The sequence below is a fragment of the Lepus europaeus genome, chromosome 8 (assembly GCF_033115175.1).
Source record: "Lepus europaeus isolate LE1 chromosome 8, mLepTim1.pri, whole genome shotgun sequence".
Taxonomy (NCBI): domain Eukaryota; kingdom Metazoa; phylum Chordata; class Mammalia; order Lagomorpha; family Leporidae; genus Lepus; species Lepus europaeus.
Window position 1 is genome coordinate 5,655,954 of NC_084834.1, and position 26,973 is coordinate 5,682,926.

A 26,973-nucleotide genomic window follows, 5' to 3' on the forward strand; every position below is an offset into this window, starting at 1 on the left:
GAAGCCATTGTAATCCATAAGCTGTACACTGGAAATTTATATTCATTAAATAAAAGTTAAAAAAAAATAGATGCAAAAATTCTCAACAAAATTCTAGCCAATCGAATCCAACAACACATCAGAAAGATCATGCACCCAGCCCAAGTGGGATTTATCCCTGGTATGCAGGGATGGTTCAACATTCACAAATCAATGTGATACATCACACTCACAAACTGAAGAACAAAAACCATATGATTATCTCAATAGATGCAGAGAACACATTTGATGTCATACATAAGAATGTTAATTGTTAAATTAACAACAGGAATCACTGTGCACTTACTTCCCATGTAGGACTTCTATTCTCAATGAATTGTATTATGAGAATTAACTGTAAAAGTTGTTCTCAGTTTTTGTGTCTGTGTGTATGTGTGTGTGTGTGTGCGCGCGCGCAAATTGTTGAAACTTTACTTAGTATAGAGTTGGTCTTTTGTGTATAAAGTTAACTGAAAATTAATCTTAATGGAGAATGGGACTGGGAATGGGAGAGGGAGGAAGAGGTGGGGTGAGACTGGGTGTGGGAGAACGGATATGGTAGGAAGAATCACCATATTCTTAAAGTTGTACTTATGAAATCTGTGCTTATTAAATAAAAGGTTTCTCTGGGGGAAAAAAAAAAAAAAAAAGTAATTATTAGGGGCCTGTGCTGTGGCGCAGAGGGTTAACACCCTGGCCTGAAGCGTTAGCATCCTATATGGGCGCTGGTTCATGACCTGGCTGCTCCACTTCCGATCCAGCTCTCTGCTGTGGCCTGGGAAGATGTCCCAAGTCCTTGGGCTCCTGCACCCACATGAGAGACCTGGAAGAAGCTCCTGGCTCCAAGCTCCTAGCTTCGGATTGGCGCAGCTCCAGCCATTGCAGCCAACTGGGTAGTGAACCAGCGGATGGAAGACCTCTCTCTCTCTCTCTCTCTCTGCCTCTCCTCTCTCTGTGTAACTCACTTTCAAATAAATAAATAAATCTTTTAAAAAAATAATTATTAAAATGTTACAGGGAGCTGATACACATGGGAAAGCAGCAGCGGATGGCCCAATCCTTAGGCCTCTGCACCCACAAGAAAGACACAGAAGAAGCTCCTGGCCATTTGAGGAAGGAACAAGAAGGCAGAAGACCTCACTGTCTCTCCTTCTCTCTCTGTAAATCTACTTTTCAAATAAATAAATAAATCTTTTTTAAAAAAATCAATAAAATAAAATGTTACATGGGCCAATATTATGGTAGAGCAGTTTAAGCTGCCATCTTCCAGTGCCTGCAGCCCATTTGGGTGCCGGTTCAAGTGCCACCTGCTCCACTTCTGATCCAACTCCCTGCTAATGTGCTTGGGAAAGCAATAGAAGATGGTCCAAGTACTCAGGCCCCTGCAGTCCACACGGTAAATCTGGATAAAGGTCCCAGCTCCTGGTCAGCCTGATCTAGCCCTGGCTCTTGTGGCCATTTGGGGAGGGAACCAGCAATGGAAGAGCTCTTCCTCTCTCTGTCTCACCCTCTCTCTGCAACTCCACCTTTCAAATAAATAAATCTTTTTACAAAAAAGTTACTGAAAGTATTTACAACGTTTATTAAAAGGTACATGCAATCATCCAGAAGAGTAGGGGCAATACTCAGGCCAGAAGAAAGCAGCTGACTGTCAAGCAGTGTCAATGACCTCCTTAAGGTCTAGAATGTGCCAACAAACTTACATCTGGTGGTGGTTCCTGGTCATTCTTCCACGACGCGTCTGACCCCCTATCCCTAGATAAAGGAAAGAAAAAGATAAAGAAGTAGTTAAGTCACTATAACACAATGGTATGGAATTAATAAAGAGAAGACATGAACTCAACCTTTAATTTTACAATGCCAACAGAAACAGCAAAAACAAACAAGACAGAAACAGGTATTTGACCTAGTGGTTAGGCGATGCATCTGGGGGCCAGCATTGTGGTGTACCCAGTAAAGCCTCCAGCTGCAATGCAGGCATTCCATATGGGCATTGGTTAGAGTCCCAGTTGCTCCACTTCAGATCCAGCTCCCTGCTAATAACCTGAGAAAAGCAGCAGAACATGGCTCTACTGCTTGGGCCTGACAGCAGCATGAGAAACTGGAGGAAGCTCCTGGCTTCGGCCTAGCCTAGCCCTGGCCACTGCAGCAATGTGGGGAGTGAACCGGCAGATGGGGGAATAACTCTGACTCTGTCTCTCTCTCACCCTATCTGTAACTCTGATTTTCAAATAAATAAATATAAATGTTTTGAAAACATGCTGCACCCCAAGGCTGGACGCCTGGTTCCAGCCCCAGAATCCAGCTTCCTGCAAGTGCCAACTGTGGGAGGCTGCAGAGGTGGCATGCTGGGTAATGTTCACCCACACAGGATTCCTGGTGTGACTTCCTGGCTCCTGGCTCCAGCCCAGTGCAAACCTGGCCAAGGCCAGCATTTAGGGAGTGAACATCAGAGGGAAGCACGCTCTTTCTGCCTCTCAAATAAAAATAAAGATCACTTGTGTGTCCTTTACCTTATTTCAAATGATGCAGGGAGTTAAAAGTAGCTTTGGCAGTTCTCTCAATTTTTACATTCATGGCAGAGGTTTTCATAAAACTCAGTTCAATAAATGCTTATTCAATACCAACTACAGATCAGGAGCTGATCCAGCTGGTTACACAAAAATGAGGGAGGGATTCCTTTTACTATAATTCTATAGGCTGGATGACAAAAATAATAATGGTTCTTTTCTCAATTCACAAGGGAATAATAATCCTTACAAGTAACTGTAGGCTTATTCCTGTTGTGATTCTCAAGCAGACAAGGTAAAATAAAGACTAAATCATTTGGAGAAGAGGTTCTCAGGATTTGCAGAAGACTATAATCAGAAGCATATGTGAAGTTACTAATTATAGTAGGAAATTAATTTTGATTTAAGTTTTATACTCTGTGACCAACAAAAGTAAATTCATCTATTATGAACATGATTTTCTAAGTTCTGAAATCTCATTTTCAATCTTTTCTATAATCTTAGTGATTTCGTAGTTTTATACAGTATCTTCTTATTCAGTTACATTAAAATGTTACAAAGTATTTCACTAGGTGAACTGTCACTGAGCCATACTAGATCTTGAAAATGAGTCTCAGGAATTAATGCCATTAAAATCAATGCACAGAGGTCAATTTGCTAGCACAAAATGAAAATCACTATGTTTGCTAATGTTTGATTCAGAACTTCCGCATTATATATCAGGCATTATCAACGCAACTGCCATCTTAAAAGAAAAAAAGCATTTACTCAACTGTGATCTTATACCAGTGCACAGCACAGCTCCAGCACTCCTTGTGGCAGATGAGCCAACTCATGACCTGACGTGTCCTCAGTTTAAAGACACAAATGGCGAAAATTCCCAATTCAACATTACTACAGGAAATCAGAATCTACCAAGGGAAGATCAAGTAACAATTCATAAAGCACTTTTAACAAGGAAATAGGTAAGCGCTGATATTGTGGCCCAGCAGTTTAAGCCACTGCACTGCCTTCAATGACAGCACCCCCAGAGCATCAGTTCAAGTCCCAGCTACTCCAACCTGATCCAGCTCCCTGCTAACGGGCCTGGGAGAGCAATGAAAAATGGCCAAGTGCTTGGGCCCCTGCACTCATGTAGGAAACTGGGAAGAAGCTCCTGGCTCCTGGCTTCAGCCTGGCCCAGACCTAGCTGTTGTATCGATCTGAGGAGTGAACAAGCAGGTGAAAGATCTCTCTCTCCCTCTGTGTGTGTGTGTCTGTGTAAGTCTGACTTTCAAATAAATAAATCTTTGAATGAAAAACAATCAATACCTGGGAAGCTAAGATTAAATCAGCCTTACCAGTGGCCAGTAACCTTAAAAGGAGCTCAACTCTATCTCAAAGGCAAAATACTCTATGGAGCCTTATGTAGTCTGGAATAGTCTTCACAAGGTGGGATTCTGCAGTGTGAGCCAATTTCCCAATACTTTGGATTATTCTCATTTCTCTCCAGGAGAGTTGTAAATCAATAACAAAGACCATGCAAATTATTTACAATCTATTTAATAAACATTTCCAGAAACTTTTTCAGTCTACCTGTTTTAAGTTAAAATGTTTTATTTGTTAAAACTTAATAAATGACACAGCCACAGTAGCATTTTGATAATCAAAGCAGAATGAAATTAAAGAACTACGTTAAAACATATTAAAATCTTTATGAACTTACATCTATTTAATTCATCTTTCTGGTCAGCAGTTACTTAGGAAAATTAGCCTTACACAGCCTGAAGCGTTAATTAGGGCAAAATGTTCCTTCAGATCATTATGTGGATCTTAAATCAGAGTTTAATCAATTACCAGGACCAAAATTGTCATCTCTGAAATAATAAATGAAATTCAGAGACTTGATTTAATATGTAAGCTGCATATGACACACAGCTTACTGTGTGGGACCAGTGCTTACTGACATTGCTTTATATTTCCTGAGAAATTACATCTATAAAAATGCATCTATATTTCAAGTTTTTAAAAGGAGAGCTTGAACTAAAAGTAAACTGTATATCAAGCAAGTCATTTTGAATTCAACATTCCCTTCATTTGCCTCAGTCTTCTGCAGTCTTTTCTTTCACTAATTTGACAGTATTTTTTAGTTATTGAAATTCCTCTTGCCAAAGTACTCAACATAATCCTATAGAAAAATTTATTCTATTTGAACTCATAGGCTATGTCTATATGAAAAATTAAATTGCATAATTATAACAAGTTTGATATAAGAAACCTTACATCTCACAATTGGCAACAAAATATCTGAAAAACACACAATGAACCAGCAGGAGCACAAATACACAGAAATAACTACGAGTCATGTGCCAAGGTATCATTTGGGACAGAGCGCTGATTTAGTGTCTGCATCAATCCAATTTAATGTCTTCATATACAACTTTGTAGGAACACATTTTAGTTGTCTGTTCTAAAAATGTGCAGCTGATTGTAAGGAACCCGAGGGCTCGGAGTATCTAAGGAGCCTGCATGCTGCAGCAGGCTCTGGTAAAGTTACCAACTGCAACACCGGCATCCTCTATGACAGCCGGTCTGAGTCCCGGCTGCTCCTCTTCAGATCTACCTTGCTGCTAGCACGCCTGGGAACGCAGGGGATGATCCCAGGTGTTCGGGCCCCTGCCAGTCACATGGGAGATGTGGATGGGGTTCCAGACTCCTGGCTTCAGTCTGCCCAGCACCAGTCATTGCAGTCATTTAGGGAGTGAACCAGTGGTTGAAAAATCACTCTCCTGAATGCACTAGCTCTCTTGCTCTCGCTCGCTCTGTGTGTGTGTGTGTGTGAATGTGTGTAACTCTGCCTTTCAAATAAATCAATCTTAAAAAAGAACCTAAAATTTACTCATTTTTTCACTGAAAAATTTTATTGAGTAGAGAATTCTACGAATGTAATCCAAAGGCTAAATAAAACAAAATAGTTTTTAAAATTAAAATACTGGGGCCGGTGCTGTGGCACAGCAGGTTAACGTCCTGGCCTGAAGTGCTGGCATCCATATGGGCACCGGTTCGAGTCCCGGCTGCTCCTCTTATGATCCAACTCTCTGCTGTGGCCTAGGAAAGCAGCAGAAGATGGCCTAAGTCCTTGGGCCCCTGCACCCCCGTGGGAGACCCGGAGGAAGCTCCTGGCTCCTGGCTTCGGATCAGCACAGCTCTGGCCGTTGTGGCCAACTGGGGAGTGAACCATCGGATGGAAGACCTCTCTCTCAGCCTCTCCTCTCTCTATGTAACTCTTTCAAATAAATAAATAAATCTTTAAAAAAATTAAAATACTAAAGTATATAATGGAAAATAACAATGAATTAGAATTCAGAAAATAAACATGACCCAAATGTGCTCTTGGTAACTAATCATGTTATTTTGGGTAAAAGATGTATAGGATTTTCACCTATAAAGTCAGAAAATATTGTAGTTTTTAGTGATGTTACTAGAAAGATAAATGAACTCTGGATGACAGACATCATCATTTAAGAAAAACTACCATAAGATAAGCAAAGAACAATTAACATGTCAGAACAAGGTACTTACTGTTTAAGTTTCTCTGTAAATATATATTGGGTGAAGTCTTTCATTGATGGAGCAAAATACATAGTCTCCTTTATTTTAATACCTTTACTTTCAATGTGGTCTGATGAATTAAATCTTAAAACATAAAATGGATGTGCAACAGGTCCAAATATCTCAAATATCTATGGAAGAAACATAAAGGCTTCTTTTTACATGTTAAATAACTCAAAGATATAGCAATATTTTCTTTTAAAAAACTGATAATTTTTAAAATAAGGTAATTTTGTTAATGTAAGAGCAATAAGTTATATATATATATATATTCAAGTTGACTTTATATATATTCAAAGTCTTTATAATTTTCCTCATAAATACAATAGCTCATTCCAGATTTCTTTTTTGAATTTAAAACTGTGAAGAGTCTGTTCCTTGCCACATCAAATGATTCTGGTGGTATCAATAAGATGTATACTGCAATTTTTAAAAATTAATTGCTTATTTAATAGGTTGTAAGGTACAAAGAACTGCAACTGTCAAGTTTTAAAAAGTGAAATGCTGGAGCCAGCACTGCAACACAGTAGGTTAATCCTCCACCTGCAGCGCCAACATCCCAGATGGGCGTCAGTTCCAGTCCCAGCTGCTCCTCTTCCCATCCAGCTCTCTGCTGTGGCCTGGGAAAGCAGCAGCAGATGGCCCAAGTCCTTGGGCCTCTGCACCCACATAGGAGATCCATAGGAAGCTCTTGGCTCCTGGCTTTGGACTGGCTCAGCTCCAGCCATTGCAGTGAGTGAACCAGTAGATGGAAGACCTTTCTCTGTCTCTCTCTCCCTCTGTCTATAACTCTACCTCTCAAATAAATTTAAAAAAGTAAAATGTTTTCTGCATTTGGAATCTTGTAGCAGGAAACAGAAAGCAATATTTCTGGGCTACTGTTTTGATGCACTGGATTAAGCCCCATTTCCAATGCAGGCAACCCATATCAGTGCCAGTTCACACTGTGGCTGCTGCATATCCAACCTGGTTTCCTACTAAGGCACCTGGGAAGGCAGCTGAAGATGGTGTGCCTGGATTTGAGTGTCTGGACCCTTGCCTCACAAGTGAGGTTCTGGGTGTTGGCTTCAGCTTGGCCCAACCCTGGCTCCTGTGGCCATTTGGGGAGGGAACCAGTGAATGAAAGATGTCTTTGTCTCTGTCTCTCCCTCTCTCTTTTGTCCTCTGCCCCTTTCAAATAAATAAATAAATCCTTAAAATGCTTCTGCTGTAACAAGTGTTTAATCACATCTATAGTTTCCATAGTATTAATATTTTTAGAAAATTAAACAACATTCTCATTTAAAAAGCAGTAAACCTGAACTTTGAAGTTACTTATTTTTAAAAGAACTGAAAATGCTACAACCTTTAACTTAATACCTGAATTAAAAAAAAAAAATTCTGATAATATATGCATTTTGTAGACACTAGACCATAAACAATGTACGGGTAGATTTTTCCAGTCTTTTTAATATTAGTCATTTATTTCCAAGACTACAATGTAGTTTTGTTTACTGGCCCCTTTTAAAACCTAAAATTGTATTAAATTTTCCATGTAATAAATATTCCTCAAAAGGAACACTCTTTCACAGATCTAGAATGATGCATTTATATTATATTATAGGACATGTAGGCAGCAGTTGCTGCTTGCCATATCGAATGCTGACATCCCATATTAGAGAGCCTGGGATCAAGTCCAAGGTTGTGACCCAGCTTCCTGTCAATGCACCTGGGAAGCAGCAGACGAAGGCCCAAGTACTTGGGTTCCTGCCACCCTCATGGGAGACCCAGATGGGGTTCCTGGATCCTGCCTTCTTCCTGGCCCAGCCCCAAATTTCCACATTGGGGATCGAATCTGCAGATGAAAGATCTCTCTCTCTCTCTCTCTCTGCCTCCCCCTGTCTTTCAAGTAATTGAGTCACTGTCACCCACATAGGAGACTGGATGAAGTTCCTGCCTCCTGCTTTCAGTCTGGTCAAACCCTGGCTACAGTGACCATTTGGAGAATAAAGGAGCAGATGGAAGATTCTCTCTCTCTCTCTCTTGATTTTTTTCCCTTAAAGTAGTCTAAGTTAATTACTAAGAGAAAAAGACAACCATCACAAAATAAATCAAAGGAATCAAGGAAATTATCAGCTTTAATACCTCCACTTCATATTCAAATAATCAAGAAACATATTTGTGTTGTCTCTTTCTTCCAAGACCAACTCCCTACAACTTTCTTAAGGACAGGAAATGTTTTGTTTTTTCCAGGGCAGAAAATTGGTTCCTCATAAAGCAGCAGACCAATGGGTATGGAGAGCTACTCACAGCAGTCATCTACTCACATGCAATTACCTTTCTTTCTCAAGCCTCTCTGAGGGTAAGCCCCTAACATATCTCCAAGTCATTACAAAGGCACTACAGTAAATATAGCTAATACTATCAAATCATACTTATTCGTTCAAGCAAAAGAACTGATAGCCACACTTGTACCACAAATACTAAGCATATGGGTTCGAGAGGGAAAAATAAGCACAGCACAATCCTTCTAATTATCAAGCTGTTTCTTCCCCTCACAAACTTTCTCAAAAACTGCCTAAAATATTAGCACTGCATACTCCAATTAACTCTGACACAGACTGCTTTGCAATGAGGTGTCTAGGCCCCTGACCAAAACCTAATCCCTTTCTAATTTGTATTAGCATAAAATAGCAGGAAAGGCAGAAAGCATGGAAGGTTATATGAGTTGACTCAATAACACAGCTTAAAATATTTGCTTTTCCCTGATTAGGCATAAATTAATTTTATCTCCCAGAACTACAAAAAAAAAAAAAAAAAAAAAAAAAAAAAAGCCACCTATTGCTCACCTGGAAAACATTAAGCCCCAGTAACTTGTTTCTCCAAAGACAGTGGTTGGTTGGTTGGTTTGTTTGCTTCTCACTCAGTGAACACTTATTTAACACATGTAATTAATTTGAAAGGACTGTATTGTGTACTGTAGGAAATACTGAGGTGAACAAAACTATCCTATTGCAGGCACTGGTTAGCTATATTTACATTGTTGACTGTGGAAGGTTTTACATCCTCTGCTGACTGCTCAGAACCATGTACTTTTCGGGGAATGTGTAGTTTCCGATACTAAGGACAGAGTTGTTCCACTAGTAAGATGTTAAAAGGAAACGGAATCTATAGTTATTACTAAAATACACATATTCATTCCCCAGAATGTTCTTAAAGTGACACTTCACCACTGTCACTGAAATCGTTTCCACTTGAATTTTATTCTCAACTTCCACCTGAGGAAGCCAAAGTCTAAAAAATTTGAAAGCCACCAAAGGATTTAAGTACTATTACAGTGTAGAAATTCTATTTCACACAGCTCTGAGTACCTGCAAGTAGGGTACAATGTCTCTCATTTAATTATGTAGACTCACCATCCAGAAAGTATCTGGTAAACATATGGAACAAATTCTGTATATGGATATGTAAGGACTCAGGCTTCAAAGAAAAAGTAACATTAAATAAATTTACAGAAAAAAAGTTATCAAAGAAAATCAAGAATGTATTAAATTTGAGAGCTTCTACTGAAATTAATAAACTCTTCTTAGAACAAAGAAGGAAATTCAGAAATACCAATCAACAAGGAAACAATATAATTTGTAGGATCTGAAATGTTCTTCACAAACCTTTCCTGCTGCTTGTCGATCACTTTTAAAAATTACAGTCTCTTCATTAACTGGAGGTAAGTTACTCATAGATTCAATTATTACTGAAAAATAAAACAAATTTCAACATTTAAGCAGATGATAATTATAGAATTTTAATGAGAATTTAGAATTTAATTCCAATATAATTTAAAATAGAGTTTAAGAAGGCAGGCATTTAGCCTCGCGGTTCAGATACACACATCCCATGTGGAAATACCAGGGCTCATTACCCAGCTCCAGCTCTTTATTCCAGCTTCCTGCTAACGCAGACTCTTGGAGAATGCATTAATGGCTCCGGTGACCGAGAGAGACATGGATTGAGTTCCTGGCTCTAGCATTTGCCTGACCCAGCGCAATCACCGTAGGCATTTCAGAAGTGAACCAGTGGATAGGAACTCTCTACCTACCTTGTCTCTTTGCTTCTCAAATAATTTTTAGAATAAATAAAATTTAAGGTGTTATAATATACCTCAGCAACTAGCCCTCTTCCGTAACAAAGTCTTATTATTACCAAACAGCTACAATTCTTAGAGAAAAATTAAAACATAAAATCTCACATAAATTTGGATCATCAATTAAAGAGCTAATAAATTTAAGCTGCTTGCATTTTCTCAAGCAATTTGAACAAAGTAGAATAATCATACTGGAACATAAAACTCCTGTTAGGATGCAATGAGTTTTATTTTTCACTCTAGAACTCTTCTACAGTGCAAAGGTTAGTCACAGACATATAAACAAGCAAAGTGCTTCACAAAAGTATCATCCTCTGAACAGAAGACAGAAATTAGAGTAAGTGTTGGCATCACTCTGATGAGTCAAACTACATGAAAATTACTGTGTATCACCTAATCCAAGGAACCAGAGATTAACACATTAACATTAACACATTAACATTAACACATTAACATTGTTAACATGTTCAAGGCAGTTGTCAACAGAACCTACACCTTTAGTTCCAATGCTCTTTCTAGAATAACTATCTAAGCAACTGACTGTGCCTACAGTCCCATTCACTTACGATTCTAGAGGTAAGCAGTTTCAGCTAACCGGATACAAATGAACTGAGAGTCTGTACTATATGTTAATAAAAACTGTCAAAGGCCCTCAAACTAACAGAAAGTATAGACTAGAACAAGACTACTAATTTTGTAACATCTCTCCACTTCTACTAGATATGCTATCTAATTAGCCTCTTGTTTTATCCAGATATGCTATCTAATTAGCCTCTTGTTTTATCCAAATTAAAAGAAAACAAAAAGACCAGCACGGCTTGTAGATTTGGCATGCCACACCAAATCCTCTCTTTTTATCTTTAGATCTTTATTTGAATTCACAGACTATTTTTGCCTAAACTACTAATACTTGTTTCTCATTTGTAATTTGGTTCTAACAGTGCTAGTTATTTTAGGCTTTCAAAACAGGGTAGCATGCAACTTTCGCATGTGCTGCTTTTGATTCATTCAGATGAGGTTAAGAATTTTGTTAGTTCTATTACAATATACATCAGTATCATCAAAAAGCATTATTACATGTGTCTCTTATAATTCACATACATGTATTCTCTTACAGATCAATATTTCTACTTAAAATTTTTCTGTATACATCAAGTGCAGTTAATGCTAAACTCACTATATAATCAAGAATTAATCATCTATTTATCTACACATACTACTAAATAACACAAGGTAATGACTCAGGGATTACATTATGTGATTTTTGTAAATGTCTCACTTTAAACTTTATTAACAAAATAAAAATACAAAATTAGTAAAGTATGACTTTTTAAAAGTGATATGAATATTATTAGAAAAAGGTCAAAAGATAAAGTCACTTATACAATTTACAAAGAAAGCAAATGACTTGTATTTATCTATATTAAGATCTATAAACTATTACAGCTGGCAAGCAATTTAGTTCTTTTTCCAATTCAAACATCCTATGATTTCGTCAACACTGAGTTCTACTACCCTGAGAGTTAATAGTACTTACATTAATTTCATGATTTACCTCACACCTTAGAGCCAAACAAACGTACAATATCCGGTTCCCACATAATATAGGTTTCATATATCATGTCACTGATACAATTATTAAATCACAGAACTTTCAGTTTAAATGCTTCTAAGATAAACCAAAGGTGACAGGTAGAATGCTTCCCCAAAAGATATCCCCACTATAATCCCTATATCAGTGAACATTTTACCTTACAAAAAAAAAAAAGACTTTGCATAGGTGATCAAAGTTAAGGACCTTGAAATGGGAGAGATCATTCTGGATTGTGCAGGTAGGCTGAACCTAGAGTCCTTAAAAGCAAAGAATCTTTCCAGAGTTTGATCAGACAGAGATATGCTAACGAAAGGAGGGTCACAGAGAAGCTACATCATTGGTTTGGAAGATGGAAGAAAGCCATGAGCCAAATATATGGGCAGGCTCCAGAAGCCTAAAGCAGCAAGAAACCAGAACTCACCTACACCCTACAGGAAGGAATTCAGCCCTGCTAGACATCTTGATTTTAGTTCCCTGAGATCCCTACCAAACTTCTACTCCACAGAACTTTAAGACAGTAAATACACTGTGGCAAGCCACTAAGATTGGGGTCATTTGTTTTAGCAGTGAGGAAAAATAACAGCAAATCAAAGAGAATTCTGGAGAAATGGTGTCAGTAAAAAGACTGAACCTTCAAAAAGAAAAAACAAAACATTACCTATGTGAGCAAAAACTCAATCTTATTCTTTTAAACTTAATGACTATAAAATGAAGTGGTTCTACCTACCTATTTCAAAGAAAGTTTACTAGTCTTTAAGTCCTTTGTTAGATTATCAGGGCATTTATGACTATAAACAATTTTATTAGTAAAGTTATTTACATACCTAGTTGTTCAATAATGCTTGAAACCATTCCAAGAGGCTTTAATTCAATATCTTCTGGCAGAATAATAGTGAGTTCTTCAACAGAAGGCAGTTCCTTTAATATAGAAAAAGCATTAATCTTACCCCAGCTTCAACAGCTTAACAAAATGAGATATTTTCCATTTAAAGTGCTACACACATCCCTGAGGATATCTACAAGCATATTAAGTGCTTAGAGCACCTGTTTAATGTTATCCTTTCTAGCGGTTTAATGGACTTCTGTTAGCATCTCCCCCACCTCTCCCAAGAACCAAGTGAGGTACAGCATATATATCTTAAATCCAATTAGATTAAGAATTCACACAAAAGTAACTTTCCAGATTTTTCGAATCACACTCGAACAAGAGACCAGAAAAAAAAAAGGGGGGGGGAGGGGGGACCAGAGGAAATGTGATTACTAAAGGACTCCAGAGAAATTCCATTTGAAGAGAAATAATTCTAATGGTAATGAATTTTTCCACAAAAGGAGAGTTCTGTGAGCTGTCTTGCTAATTTACATAATTAGTTAGACTGTGATTAAACAGAAGAACACTTAGGCAGCCATCTTTTTGCAGGCTGCATGAAGAAGAGGTGAGTGGCCTCTTCAGAAAAAAAAAGGACATGACACCTAACAGTCAAGCATAAAACTCTTAGAAATAAAAGTAGGCTTCAGCCTCTGAAAGCTGTGAAGGTGTTGTCTGATACTTTCTCTCTAGATAAAAAATAAATTTCTTTACACCTAAAGATTTCTCTTTTCTGACCCACCTACAAACTGTATCTCAGTTGCTATAGAAACTGGGTACTGAAGTAGAGATGAAGTTGGAGAGGAATCTAAGAATAAAACTGACTTTTGCCTTCAAATTAAATAAACAAACTTTCTGCTCTTGACCCTTGCCAGAAGGCATTAACTTTTAATAAAGTTTTTCCTTAAGAAGCCTTGAAAGTGCAAAGACCCTAACAACAGTGTATTAACAGTTGATTTGTGAGGAAAAGGATAACTTTTGGAAAACATTAGAAAATATGGGAAAACTAAATAATAAAACTATTATTATTGATGAATGTATTATGGTAATCATCCCCCTTGGGATTTTAAACAAGGTTTTCTGAAGTTTTTTTTTTTTTTACTTGAAAAAAAGAGCCACAAAAAGACATACATACACACATGCACATGCACACACACATACAGAGTGAGAAAGACAGAGATGAGATTATCTTCCATCTGCTGGTTCAATCCCCAAATGGCCCCAACAGCCACATATACAATCATTGAGGAGCAGACATCTAAAATATACTCTGCCTCTGAGACATGCCATGCCGTTTTGATCAAGGATTATTTATGAAGAGCCACAATAAGAGTCTCAATAAACTCAATGCAGGAGAAAGCCACCAACTTGCCTCTGCACGGTTAGTCTCCCACGTGCTGAAGGAAATGATTTTGCTTTATCTGTCAGAATTCCTCTGAGTACCTTCAGGAAAAGACAGCCAACTGCAATTTTAATTATTAAATCTGGAAAGCCTTTTCTGGGCAAGACCGTCATCTGTGTTTATGTCAGAACAGAGAAGGGAGCTCAGTTGTTAGGACAATATATGACACGACATAACATTTTTAAAGTTCTTGGCTAAAGAAATTTCACACCTTGTTCCAGGCTCTTGTTAGGCCTGGCCCAGAGCCAACCGGGGCAGCCATTTGGTGAGTGACCCAGTGGATGGAAGATCGCTGTCTCTCCCTCTCTCTATATAACTCTGCCTTTCAAATAAAATAAATTTTTACAAAAATTCTTTGATATTTTCTTCACTTCTCTAGTTTCATTTTCAACACTCATATTTGCATACTGGGTCCATCTGCAATTTTATTCTTGTATAAAAGATACACTCAGAGGGCTGGGGCTGTGGCACAGTTAACCCCCCACCTGCATTGCTTGCATTCCAAAGGGGCACCAGGCTGCTTCACTTCCGGTACAGCTCCTTGCTGATGGCCTGGGAAGAGAATAGCCAAAGTACTTGGGTCCCTGCACCCACGAAGGAGATCAGGATGAAACTCCTGGCTCCTGGCATCAGTCTGGCCCAGCCCTGGTTGTTGCCATCATCTGGAGAATGAACCAGCCGACAGAAGACCTCTCCCTCTGCCTCTACCTCCACCTCTCCCTCTTTGTAAGTCTGCCTTTCAAATAAATAAATAAATCTTAAAAGAAAAAAAAAATAAAAGATATACTCAATTCCCTGCCACTCATAAGGGAGCCCTGGGTGGAGTTCTAGGCTCCAGACTTCAGCCTGCTTTAGCCCTAGCTGTTGTGGGCATTCGGGAAGTGACCTGGCAAATCCTGATCACTGCATTAATATTTTTCTCCTTGAAGTCTTTCTAGCTGTTTTCATATGTTTATTTTATTAGAAAAACATTTAGAAGCATTTTGTCACATTAATGTTGCTAAGTGTTGGCTGAGGTCACATTTAATGATAGCTGTCTTTGTATAGGTGCTTACATAAAAGCTCAGGCTTATTTCAAGCTGTTTAACTTTACTTGTCATTATAAATTCCTGGATAATTTAATATCTCTTATTGCTTTTTTTAAGTGGATTCTTTACAGGGAAATGTTTGAATGTAACAAAGCATTAGGCTGAAATTTATTTCTGGCGATTTTCTTGTATATTTACTAAGCCAAGTCCTCCTTTGTAATGTTAGTACATCATATTTTTCACTTTCCAAATGATATTGACTGGTGTTTCCAGAATGTCAACACTGATCAAGTAATTGTGGCAATGGTGGCCTTGATGTCATTCTATTAGAAGGAATGTTTCAAATGTTAAACGTGATGTATTCCGACTGAAATAATGAAATTTTAAATGTATCCATCTATTCCTGTAGTCTTGTTAATCAAAAATGATTATTGAACGTCATCAGATGTCTTAACAATGAGATCATTGGCCGGCGCCGTGGCTTAACAGGCTAATCCTCCACCTTGTGGTGCCGGCACCCCGGGTTCTAGTCCCGGTTGGGGCGCTGGATTCTATCCTGGTTGCCCCTCTTCCAAGCTAGCTCTCTGCTGTCGCCCGGGAAGGCAGTGGAGGATGGCCCAAGTCCTTGGGCCCTGCACCTGCATGGGAGACCAGGAGAAGCACCTGGCTCCTGGCTTTGGATCAGCGAGACGCGCCAGCCGCGGCGGCCATTGGCTTTGGATCAACGGCAAAAAGGAAGACCTTTCTCTCTCTCTCTCTCTCTCTCTCTCACTATCCACTCTGCCTGTCAAAAACAAACAAACAAACAAACAAACAAAAACAATGAGATCATTACAACAAGATTTTCTCTTAAGTTGTCATTCAGGCTATAGGATCTGATGAAGTCCAGATGTTCTGCTCCAACGAGTAGCTGACCCATCTAGCATGGGGAAAACAAGGGAAGATACACAAAGTCAGAATACTTGCGGTGAGGCAAGAATTCAGCTGGTGGTCAAAAACAGAATCTGGAGTGTACGGCACAGCAATTAAGATGCCACTTGGGCTGCCCGCATGCCAAACTGGAGCACCCAAGTTCAAGTCTCAAATATGCTTGATTGAAGTTCCTGCTAATGTGCACCCTAGGAGGCAATAGGTGATGGCCCACGCAGCTGAGTCCTACCACCTAAGTGGGAGCTTCAGCTCGAGTTCTGGACTCCTGAGTTCAGCCTGGCCCAGTCCCAGCTGTTGTGGTTATCTGGAGACTGAACCAGCAAAAAGAAAACTGATCTCTGTCTCTCTGCCTTTCAAATAAATGAAAATACATGAATAAATAATTTTAATAAGACACATCTGGCAGGTTTCCTTAATTCCAGTCACTACCTTGTTTCCAACCTACATTTAAGAATGAAGTTTCTACTACACATGGGGAGGATCTCTGATTTTGGGCAGAAACAGACTTAGGGGAGAAAATCAGACCCAGGCACCGCTATCTGTGATCATCACACAGTTCCAATTTCAGTTCAGTGATCCTATTACCCTGCACCACAGGAATGTATAGTTTCCTGAGCACTCCTTTACAGGGCTACTAAAGGCATTAAGTGGCCCCTTGACAGTAACAGAACCAACCTCCAAAAAGGAATATTCACGAACACTCTATCATAAATACTTTGCAGAACACGAAATAGATACCAAAAAAAAAAAAAAAAAAACCAAAAAACAAAAAAAACCCTAAATACTGTACACAAACATGCAAGAGATAAGTAAATGAAACGAGCGTTCTGCCTTATGAAGTCCAGTTACGTGAAGCAGTATATACTTGCCTTGAGAATGGAAGATATTTTGGTGACTGAATCAAAAGAAAATAAACCTCTTTGATCCTTTTAATGAGCACAGAAGAAGACAGAGGGAAAAATGTCCCAAACCACATAACAAGAATTCTTCCAAAAGATGTGCTTCTTTGAAGATCTCAGTCAAGTTCAAAGAGCCAGAACTTCAGCAGGTTCAGAGAGGAAGTTCCTTGTATTGTCATGTCAGATGGAGCAAAGTGAGATCTTACCTTGATGTCTGGATGCCAATGCCAACATATCTTCCCTAACAATTAAATCTAAAGTACCTTACCACCACCATGCCTAGACATTCTCTTTATATTATCCAGCTGTTTTAAATATATTATTGCTTAAAATTCTGTTTGCTTACATAATGTTCATGTCCCTAACCACACAATAAATCCAACAATTAACTAAGATCTGGGCAGCTTTGCTCACTGCTGGAGCATCAGAAAGATGGTAAGCACACAGTAGGTATCTAGGATCTATTTATTAAATGAACAACCAACTTCATCAGTTCAGACTAAACAGAAATCTCAGAAGTCATAGTCTTTTTAGTCAGAGCAGAAATCAGATAATGAAAACATAATTCAATACGGAATCCTCAAGTAATAAAAAAGACCTGAACCCAACCTTCTCAAAAATAAAATTAAAAAAAAAAAAGAAAAAGAAAAAAAAAAAAGGCTTTTAAGGAACGTAAGTGTCTAGGACTTCGGCAAAGGTTTGATGGGACAACCACTGTAATTATCAGATGAACACCTGGCTCCCTGACAACACAGCCGCTGGGTCTAGTAAGACCAGTGTATCAGTTGCACAGTCTCATAAGGAAATAAAAACCACTGCTTCTCCATCTGTGAAGAAGGGGCATATCCATGTGATAGTCAAGACACGCACACATACAACAAGGGGCAAAGATGTCCAGAACACACTCTGAGGCTCATTACCATTCTGACAGTGCATGCAAGATACAAACAGATAATGAGGGAAGAATGGGAGAGAATGACCCTCATCATAACTGGAAACACAAGACAGGAAGTCTACTTAAAGCAGGTTAGGAACACTTAAGTATGAGTCTGGATCACCCTACGATGCCTAAGGATAGACAGATGAATGAGTGAGAAAGATTCCTTTTATTTTACTTATCCAATACTATACTCTGACTATATTTGACTACATAAATTTAATTAAAGCTAATTTTAAAATCTGGCTGAAAGTCACGCAAGCCACCTTTACTAGCACTAACTACAGCATAAGAAAGCATGGAAGGGGCCAGAGTTGTGGTATAGAAGGTAAAGCTACTACTTGTGGCACTGGCATCTCCAATGGGCACTGGCCCATGTCCCAGCTGCTCTACTTCCAATCCAGCTCCCTGGGACAAGCAACAGAAGACAGTCCAAGATAGCCTGGGAAAAGCAATGGAAGATAGTCTAAGTGTTTGAGCCACTGCAACCCACATGGGAGACCCAAATGAAGCTCCTAGCTTCCACCTGGCCCAGCCCTGGCCATAGCAGCTATCTGGGGAGTGAACCAATGAATGGAAGATCTCTCTCTTCTTCTTTATCTTTCAAAAGAAATAAAGAAAGAAAGCACTGATAGAGAATATTCCCACCATTGCAGAAAGAGAGCCTATTTTCACACAACAGAAGAGCCCTCCACAGGGCTGGCACTCTGGCATCGTGGGTTAAATCCACCTCCTAGAGTGCCAGCATCCCATATGGGCACGGGTTTCAAGTCCTGGCTGCTCCAATTCCAATCCAACTCTCTGCTATGGCCTGGGAAAGCAGCAGAAGATGGTCCAAGTCCCTGGGCCCCTGCACCCATGTGGGAGACCTGGAAGAAGCTCCTGGATCCTGGCTTTGGATCGCCACAGCTCCAGCCAATGTGGCCAATTGGGGAGTGAATCAGCGGATGGAAGACCTTTCTCTCTCTCTGCCTCTCCTTCTCTCTCTGTGTAACTATAACTTTCAAATAAACTAATAAATATTAAAAAAAAAAAAAAAGAGCCCTCCATTACAAAACATAAATCCTGGTACTAACAGCATGGATCTGTTTGCAACCATTAATGCAAGTGTAATCTTAACACTACATTATAACAACATGGACCAAATCACTATGAAGTCATAGTGCTAATCCATAAACATCACTTAGGAAATGAAAATGTGTACAAAAATAAGTAAAAGTTCTAGACAGTTAATTCAAATTTTAACAACATAAAGATTATTCAACTGAATGTGATAAAAAAAAGAGAGTACACTAACACAGAAATTATACACCAGACCTGAACACAATAATTACTATGATTCTGTGGTAACACTCAGAACTACAGCATTAAAGAAATCAAAGATCCTAACCACCCTTCTGAAATATCCATGAAAGAACAATTACTGTCAGCCTATTGTTGTTAGCAATTATGTCAAGCTATTACTAGATATAGATTCTCTAAACACCTATAATGCCTACAAAATTAGTCAAGCGAAATATTCAAATGAGCAGCATATAACATCAAAAATCCACCCTACTAAAAATTAAGTTATTGCCACAGCACTTAAAAGTGTTTAAAATTTCCATTGTAAAAATTAAAGGGGCAAATGTATTACAAGTGGTCCTTTGAGAAGTTAACATACACACTTTAAAACGTCCTTGACTTCTGTAGCTATTCTGAAGGCTTGTTACTTGGCAAAAATAGTATTAATAGTAATAATTTGATGACCTTCTAAGGTAAAATACCTAAAGAACATTGATTTGGACTTCCACTCACAAATATAGAAAAAGGAGAGCAGAGATGGCTGGGGAAGGAATCAAACATTCCAAATGCAAAGTAATTCGGTTTGGTGCTGCTAGTCTGGGGAGAACTGAGAAAAGTGAGAAAGATAAAATGAAATTATCTGACCACTTTTCTCATATTACCCAAAAAGAGAGGACATGCATACGGCAGCCAATTACCTGATACTACTTGGTGAGCCTTCACCTTTCAAACATAGTTGAAAAGTAGGATCCAATTCCTGGAGCACTGAGAGCCAAGATTGGATTTTTTTTTTCCTATAGCTGGTAAAACATATTGGAAAAACAATGGGTTAGATGTGTACATTCTGTATCCAGTTATTTATTTGAAAGGCAGAACCAAATGGCCACCACAGCTGTGCTGGACCAGGCCGATGCCAGAAGCCAGAAGCTCCATCCTGGCCCCCTCCCACAAGCGTGGCAAGGACCCAAGTCTTTGGTCCATCTTCCACTGCCTTCCCAGAGACATTATTAGGAAGCTGGATTAGAAGTGGAGCAGCCAGGACTCAAACCAGCATTCCCATTTGGAATGCCAATGTTGTAAGGGGAAATTTAACCACTGTGCCAAAATACCAGTCCCAGGGCTATATACTTTTTGTAAACTATCACCACATTTAACATTTAGCCTAATTCATCAACTGCTTCAGGGAAAGTAATTTTACAAGTTTCTATGAAACTCGGCTATTTCTTTAACTGTCACTCATAAGCATTAATGCCCTGACACTGTTGTATATAGCAGAAAACATTGACTCAAAGTAGACCAGTAAATATTTTCATCTACAAAATCAATGTCAATACTTCACCTGGAAGTGTCTTTATATTTTTGTTTCTTAAAGGAACAAAATACACTCATCCTATTTTTTCCTTTAAAATTACTATCACAGAAACAAATTCCTAAGAGTATCTTCACAAATTAAATCACATAAATATAAAACAAATAAAGTAATAATCTCTCAGTAAGAAAGAGGCCAACAATGAAAACATGAGTCACTCAGTATATCGTCAATGTTAACTGAGGAGCACACATTTCATCAACTCACTAATTCATACATCAGTAAGATAAAATCACTGTAAAGAAACTCCAAAATGCCATAAAGTAGCCAAATTTTTCAGAAATGCTAAAAGACTGAAAAATGTTCACTTAAGAATTCACGAGACTAGCTGTATGGATAAGTTAATGAATAAGCAAGCATTCCTCAAGGTTCTACTAGGTGAGCTACACTGAGACCGTAACTGCCACGTGACAGGCACAGCCTTCTCCTCTGGAATATTGCAGGCTCTTCTCTTGTCACTCCATGTCTATCTCATCTACCTTTCAGTCTGAGTTCAGGCTGTGATGCCTTTCTTGACCAACACAGTGCAAGTTACCAAGCACCTCTCTCTCCATTCCCAGCTGACAGCTTCCTATGTGATGTACCATTTATGCATTTGACACTTAGTCATCAACACTGGTGTCACTTTGCTTTTAGCACAAGTTTGTCTGTTCACTTTCTTTAAAAGGTTGTCTTCATCCTCCACAGTAATCAGCATAACTCACTTAATAAAATCTACTGGGGAATAATGGAATCTAAAAAATGGATCGCTCCTGTATAATAATAATCATATATATGAATATACACAGGACTTATATGGACACTCTACTGAAAAAACAGAATTTACTTGAATTTTAAGATATCATTCATGCTTCATGTAAGCTTTTTGAAATAATTTCAAAATGTGAAGTATAAAATTTTAATTTAACAAATCTGAGCATTAAATTTTGAAAAACACCAAGGATTACTGAAAAATAATTGCTTTTCAAGTAACCAGCCTTTGCTTAAATATTAGGCACTTTGAAAAGTGTGCAATCAATATTCTAGGAGAGAATGCAGTAATTCCAAATATACATAGAGTCACAAAACACTTGAGTTGAAAAAGGCCTGCATTTAGGACAAAACTTATATACCAAGCTAAGGCCTTGAAAACAAAATGTTCAATTAGTAATTAGTAGTGAAGATCTAAGTGTAATACAATTTTATAGCTGATGGGATATCAAATGGATATGAAATACTATTCTGCAGTTTCTAAACATTTTGAGATGACCCAGATATTTCCATTGGTCATGTTAGAACAGTTTAGAATATGTGTCTACACTGCCAAAAATCAGAAGCAAATACAGTACACTCAACCTAGCTACACATTGGACTTATAATATCACAGGCAGTCTTCAAATTATAAAGGTTCAATTTTCCAAGAACTGCTTCCAAGAACTTTTGGTGATTCTACATCATTTGCACAAACACACATTATTATCCCTATTGAAGTATTACCTATTTTTCATCCCTATAAGCCAAGATGGGGAACCTTTTTCTGCTAAGGGTCATTTGGATATTTAATAGCATCTGTAGACCACACAAAATTATCAATTCAAAAATAAGCCTGGGCCGGCGCCGCGGCTCAATAGGCTAATCCTCCGCCTTGCGGCGCCGGCACACCGGGTTCTAGTCCCGGTCGGGGCACCGATCCTGTCCCGGTTGCCCCTCTTCCAGGCCAGCTCTCTGCTGTGGCCAGAGAGTGCAGTGGAGGATGGTCCAAGTCCTTGGGCCCTGCACCCCATGGGAGACCAGGAGAAGCACCTGGCTCCTGCCATCGGATCAGCGCGGTGCGCCGGCCGCAGTGCGCCTACCGCGGCGGCCATTGGAGGGTGAACCAACGGCAAAAGGAAGACCTTTCTCTCTGTCTCTCTCTCACTGTCCACTCTGCCTGTCAAAAATTTAAAAAAAAAAAAATAAGCCTGGTAAAAACTGACTGAATTTCTTTAAAAAAAAAAAAAATTATCTGAAAGGCAGAGTTAGAGAGAGAGAAAGAGAAAGAGAGATCGATCTTCCACCAGCTGGTTCACTCCCCAAATGGCCTAGGCTGTTCCAAAGCCAGGAGCCTGGAGTTTCTTCCAGTTCTCCCATGTGGATGCAAGGGCCCAAGGACTTGGGACATCTTATTGCTTTCCCAAGCCATGGATGAGAGCTGGATCAGAAGTGGAGCAGCCAGGACTTGAACCAATGCCCATCAGATGCCAGCACTGTAGGTGGCAACTTTACCCACTACACCACAGCGCTGGCCTCAGTTGACTGAATTTCAAGACCCGCATGTAATTGCCTTGGTAGGGCTTGAACAAATGCCTTCACGGGCCTTATATATCCAACAGGCCATGTTCCCCACCCCTGCTATAAGCACACAGAAGACAATACAATAGGCATTCATTTATAAAACTCAATTCTAATTAAGATTCTGAAATATCACAATGTCAAATATTTTATGCTTCTTAATTTTTAATTATATTTAATGTATTTCAATGAAGAGCTTGCAGGAAAAAAATGCTGCGAACATTTTTCAAAGAAAACTTAATTTTCCAATTCACTGAACCACTGAATAAATCCTATGTAGGTTAATGTAGTTCCAAAGCTGTTAAAAAGCATGCTGCCGGGGCCAGCACTGTGGTGTAGAAGGTTAAAGCCCCAGCCTACAGCGCCGGGATCCAGCTCTCTGCTATAGCCTGGGAAAGCAGAAGACAGCCCATGTGTTTGGGCCCCTGTACCCACGTGGGAGACCCCGAAGAAACTCCTGGCTTCAGGTGGAGTGAACAAGCAGATGAAGACCTCTGTCTCTACCTCTCTAACTCTTTAAAATAAATAAAATAAATCTTTAAAAAGGAAAAAAAAAAAAAAGATGTATGCTGCCTTACTAGTTACCATGCAGGTTATACATAAACTTTCTTGGCTTTTTTTTTTTTTTTTTTTTTGACAGGCAGAGTGGACAGTGAGAGAGAGACAGAGAGAAAGGTCTTCCTTTTGCCGTTGGTTCACCCTCCAATGGCCGCCGCGGTAGGCGCACTGCGGCCGGCGCACCGCGCTGATCCGATGGCAGGAATCAGGTGCTTCTCCTGGTCTCCCAGGGGGTGCAGGGCCCAAGCACTTGGGCCATCCTCCACTGCACTCCCTGGCCACAGCAGAGAGCTGGCCTGGAAGAGGGGCAACCGGGACAGGATCGGTGCCCCGACCGGGACTAGAACCCGGTGTGCCGGCGCCGCAAGGCGGAGGATTAGCCTAGTGAGCCGCGGCGCCGGCCTATACATAAACTTTCTTGGCATTAATGGAGGGTTATGTTTAAAAGAAGTCTACTTGGCTCAACTAAATGACATAATCATGATATTACGATGACAGCTAGTTAAAGATTCCCCATTGCCTCTAAGGCTCGATAATCCCTCTTGTATGTCTCTTCTCTTACCACTTCGACTTCTTGTTGTAAACTGAATTATAATTAAATCTTCAGATGAGAAGATGTGTCTTTAACCCAATTCCAAAAAAGAACTTCATCTAAGATTTAATTTTAAAAATAACAATGTCAAAGTTACTTTACTGTAGTTACCATATATCTACAACCAAAGTTCTGCACAGACCGTAATTATACCACTGAGAAATAATTCTCCAATAATGGCAAAGATTTAGAGACAAACCCAGAGACAACATTCTTGCTTGAGAAGTAAAATAATTAGAGGTAAAACTTAAGCTCAGCATGCCTAAATTGCAGCAGGAAACTAGGTAGAAGATGAAAACACTTCAGAAGGGAGGACGTGAACCTGGACTCTATCAGACATGGCTATGTTCTTGAAATCCCTGAAGGGCCAGCACAAACTTTAAAACTGATATTAGCTGCTTAGCATATTTGAATTTATGTTTGCTTTTTAGCAAAGACAAGTTATATAGACTACTACAGTAACTTTCTTTAAAATTTCATTGGGTAATTAAATTAATAGACCACAGAGAGCTAGCAGCTACACACCACCTAAGACAAACAACGCTTTGCTGCCAAAAAGTGCAGGTGATGTATCAGGAGTCCTGAACAAACAGTATCACGGCAATTAGAGCCAGCTGTAGCAAATGAGGAGCTACCTCCTAGGAAGAAGGGATTGTCATTTTCCTAACAAAACAAAGACAAAACTACCCTAAGTCCCAAATGTGAATAAAGAAATCTAACACTGGCCAGTGCATAGGGAAGTTGAAAGTAAAAGATGTCAGAGAGAGAGCCAAGGATACAAAAATCCATCTACATCCATGTACATTAAAACATTGAAAAGACTGTTCTACAAGGTGAACAGAGGAAACCAGCCCATAAAGAAAGAATAAAATGGCATTCAGAGAACTCTAAGAACGTCCAAGAGACATATAAAAGCAGCAGCAAGATCTGCCTAACAGCCGCTGTAGTTTCTAGAGGTTTACACGGGGATGACAGCACACACGCAACACCAACCCTCCTCAACATGCACACGCATTCACACTCCCTTTCTGTCGACTGCTCTGAAGAGAGGGTCAGCCTTCTCAACACCAGCCACGTGCTCTGCTAAGCACTTCCTTTTCCGTAGGCACTCTCACACTCTCTCTCCTACACACTTGCACACAATCAGGAACAACGATGGATTCACGCCCAAGCAATTTGAATACCCATTCCACTAGCCTCAGTGATTTGTACCAGGCTATTTACCAAGCCTCAGATAAGTCAGAAGTTCTCCCCATGATTTTCATTCAAAGTATCAGAAGCAAAACTGCCAGCCCTAATAAGCAACAGAGTCCTAAGGATACTGAGAACTTACAGCCATAAACTGGTATTCAGAACCAAGCCATTCTCTTCCCTTGAACTTCACAGTTGAAATCTTCAAGAAATCCTAATAGATTCTTTTAGAGCCCTACGTCAGAGATTTAGGGCAAACCAAAGGATACATCATTGTGCTACCTAACTCTACCAGCAGAATGTTCTAAATGACCAGGTACTTCTAATAAACCTCCTTTCTAATCACGAAACTATAAAGTTAAGTCAATCAAGAACCTAAAATTGAAAAATAAAGACTGCAATTGTCTCTTCTATCCTTTCAAATGATCCCTTTGAACTGTCATAAAAAAGAACACATTAGTCCACTGTTCTGTTTTAAAAGTTAGAAACATACTTCACTAGTAAAAATGGAATTTTCTGATACAAGCCAAACATACACTTACACAATCCAATAGCACTTTTAACAATTAAATATGTCTATCTCTGCTTTATTAAATGTCAGTCTCCCTCCACTACACATTATGAGAGAAGAAACTGGATTGATGTTTTTTACAGCACCTGGCTAATGACAACTGTGTTATAATTTCTCAAAAGAATGCACTCACTCTATAATCATATATTACATACAACTGAAAACTCAGTATCTGCAATGCTTTATGAGGGCTACAAAAAACAGAAATAAGTTCAGTTCTCAAAGAACATGATCCCTGGCTTCTATGTGGCCACAGACCCTTTCTGATTTTTCTGATGATAATATAGGCATAATTATCAGAGCAAACAAACCATAAGATGTTTGCATTACATTTCAAGGTAAGCATTCCGGATCTAGTAAGATAAATAATACAATGATATACATATATTTACAAAAATACTACGACCTTTTATTTATTTTTATATATGTAAGGGAGGACTTATACAGAAAGGTGATCTAGATATAGACAAGAGACCAAACAAGTCTCCCAAAACTTTCAAAAAATTGCTACATGAGGTGGCAGCCTTTGTGAAAGGTTATTAAGAGTTATCAACACAGATGTAGCATGAAAAAAATGAATCTCAGCATACAAATCGAAGTTTTCAATGCATAAAGCATAAATGAAGCAGGAAATTTATTTTAAGGAGAGAAAAAGAGAAACAGGGTGGGCATTAAGCCTAGCACTGAAGAAACCAACTAAAATGTCCACATCCCACACTGAAGCGTCTGCCTTTGCCTCCTGGCTGCGGCTCTGGATTCAGCTTGCTGGGGACGCAGAACCTGGGAAGCAGCAGCGATGCCTCAAGGATCAGGTTCCCACTGGGAGACCTGGATGTGGTTCCCAGCTCCTAGCTTTGGCCAAAAAATACTTCTGCAAAGACACCTGCCCAGCAACTGTCTGTGCAGCTTCAGACTGGCACCACCGCTGTTACTGGTCCTTGTGCCCAAGGGTGATTTTAGTTAAGTATCTCATGTAATTTTCCTCATTGGCCCTTTGGAAGCCCCACACCTTACCAGTATATCTTTGAATGCACTTGTAGTTTACTTGAGCATGCATATTCCCATAGCAACACTACTGGATTCCCAAATAAATACCTATTTTTTGGAGAATCTCTCTCTGATGTTTACTTAGGCTGAGGCCAAGTAAGATCAATATCAGAACCACAGTGGTGTAAAACATGCAAATTAAACTTCACAGATCCAA

At 39.2% G+C, this 26,973-nt stretch overlaps 1 protein-coding gene across 1 annotated transcript in view; it reads right to left on the reverse strand.

The window, feature by feature from the left end:
* Window positions 1-26,973, reverse strand: part of NAF1 (nuclear assembly factor 1 ribonucleoprotein) — a 44,816-nt gene that overhangs the window by 13,853 nt on the left and 3,990 nt on the right. Inside the window, exons 3-6 of the mRNA XM_062199357.1 lie at window positions 12,658-12,751; window positions 9,767-9,849; window positions 6,090-6,250; window positions 1,722-1,773 (exon numbers count right to left, since the gene is read on the reverse strand). Coding sequence (XP_062055341.1) covers window positions 1,722-1,773; window positions 6,090-6,250; window positions 9,767-9,849; window positions 12,658-12,751 — 390 coding nt within the window. The remainder of the gene's footprint in view (window positions 1-1,721; window positions 1,774-6,089; window positions 6,251-9,766; window positions 9,850-12,657; window positions 12,752-26,973) is intronic.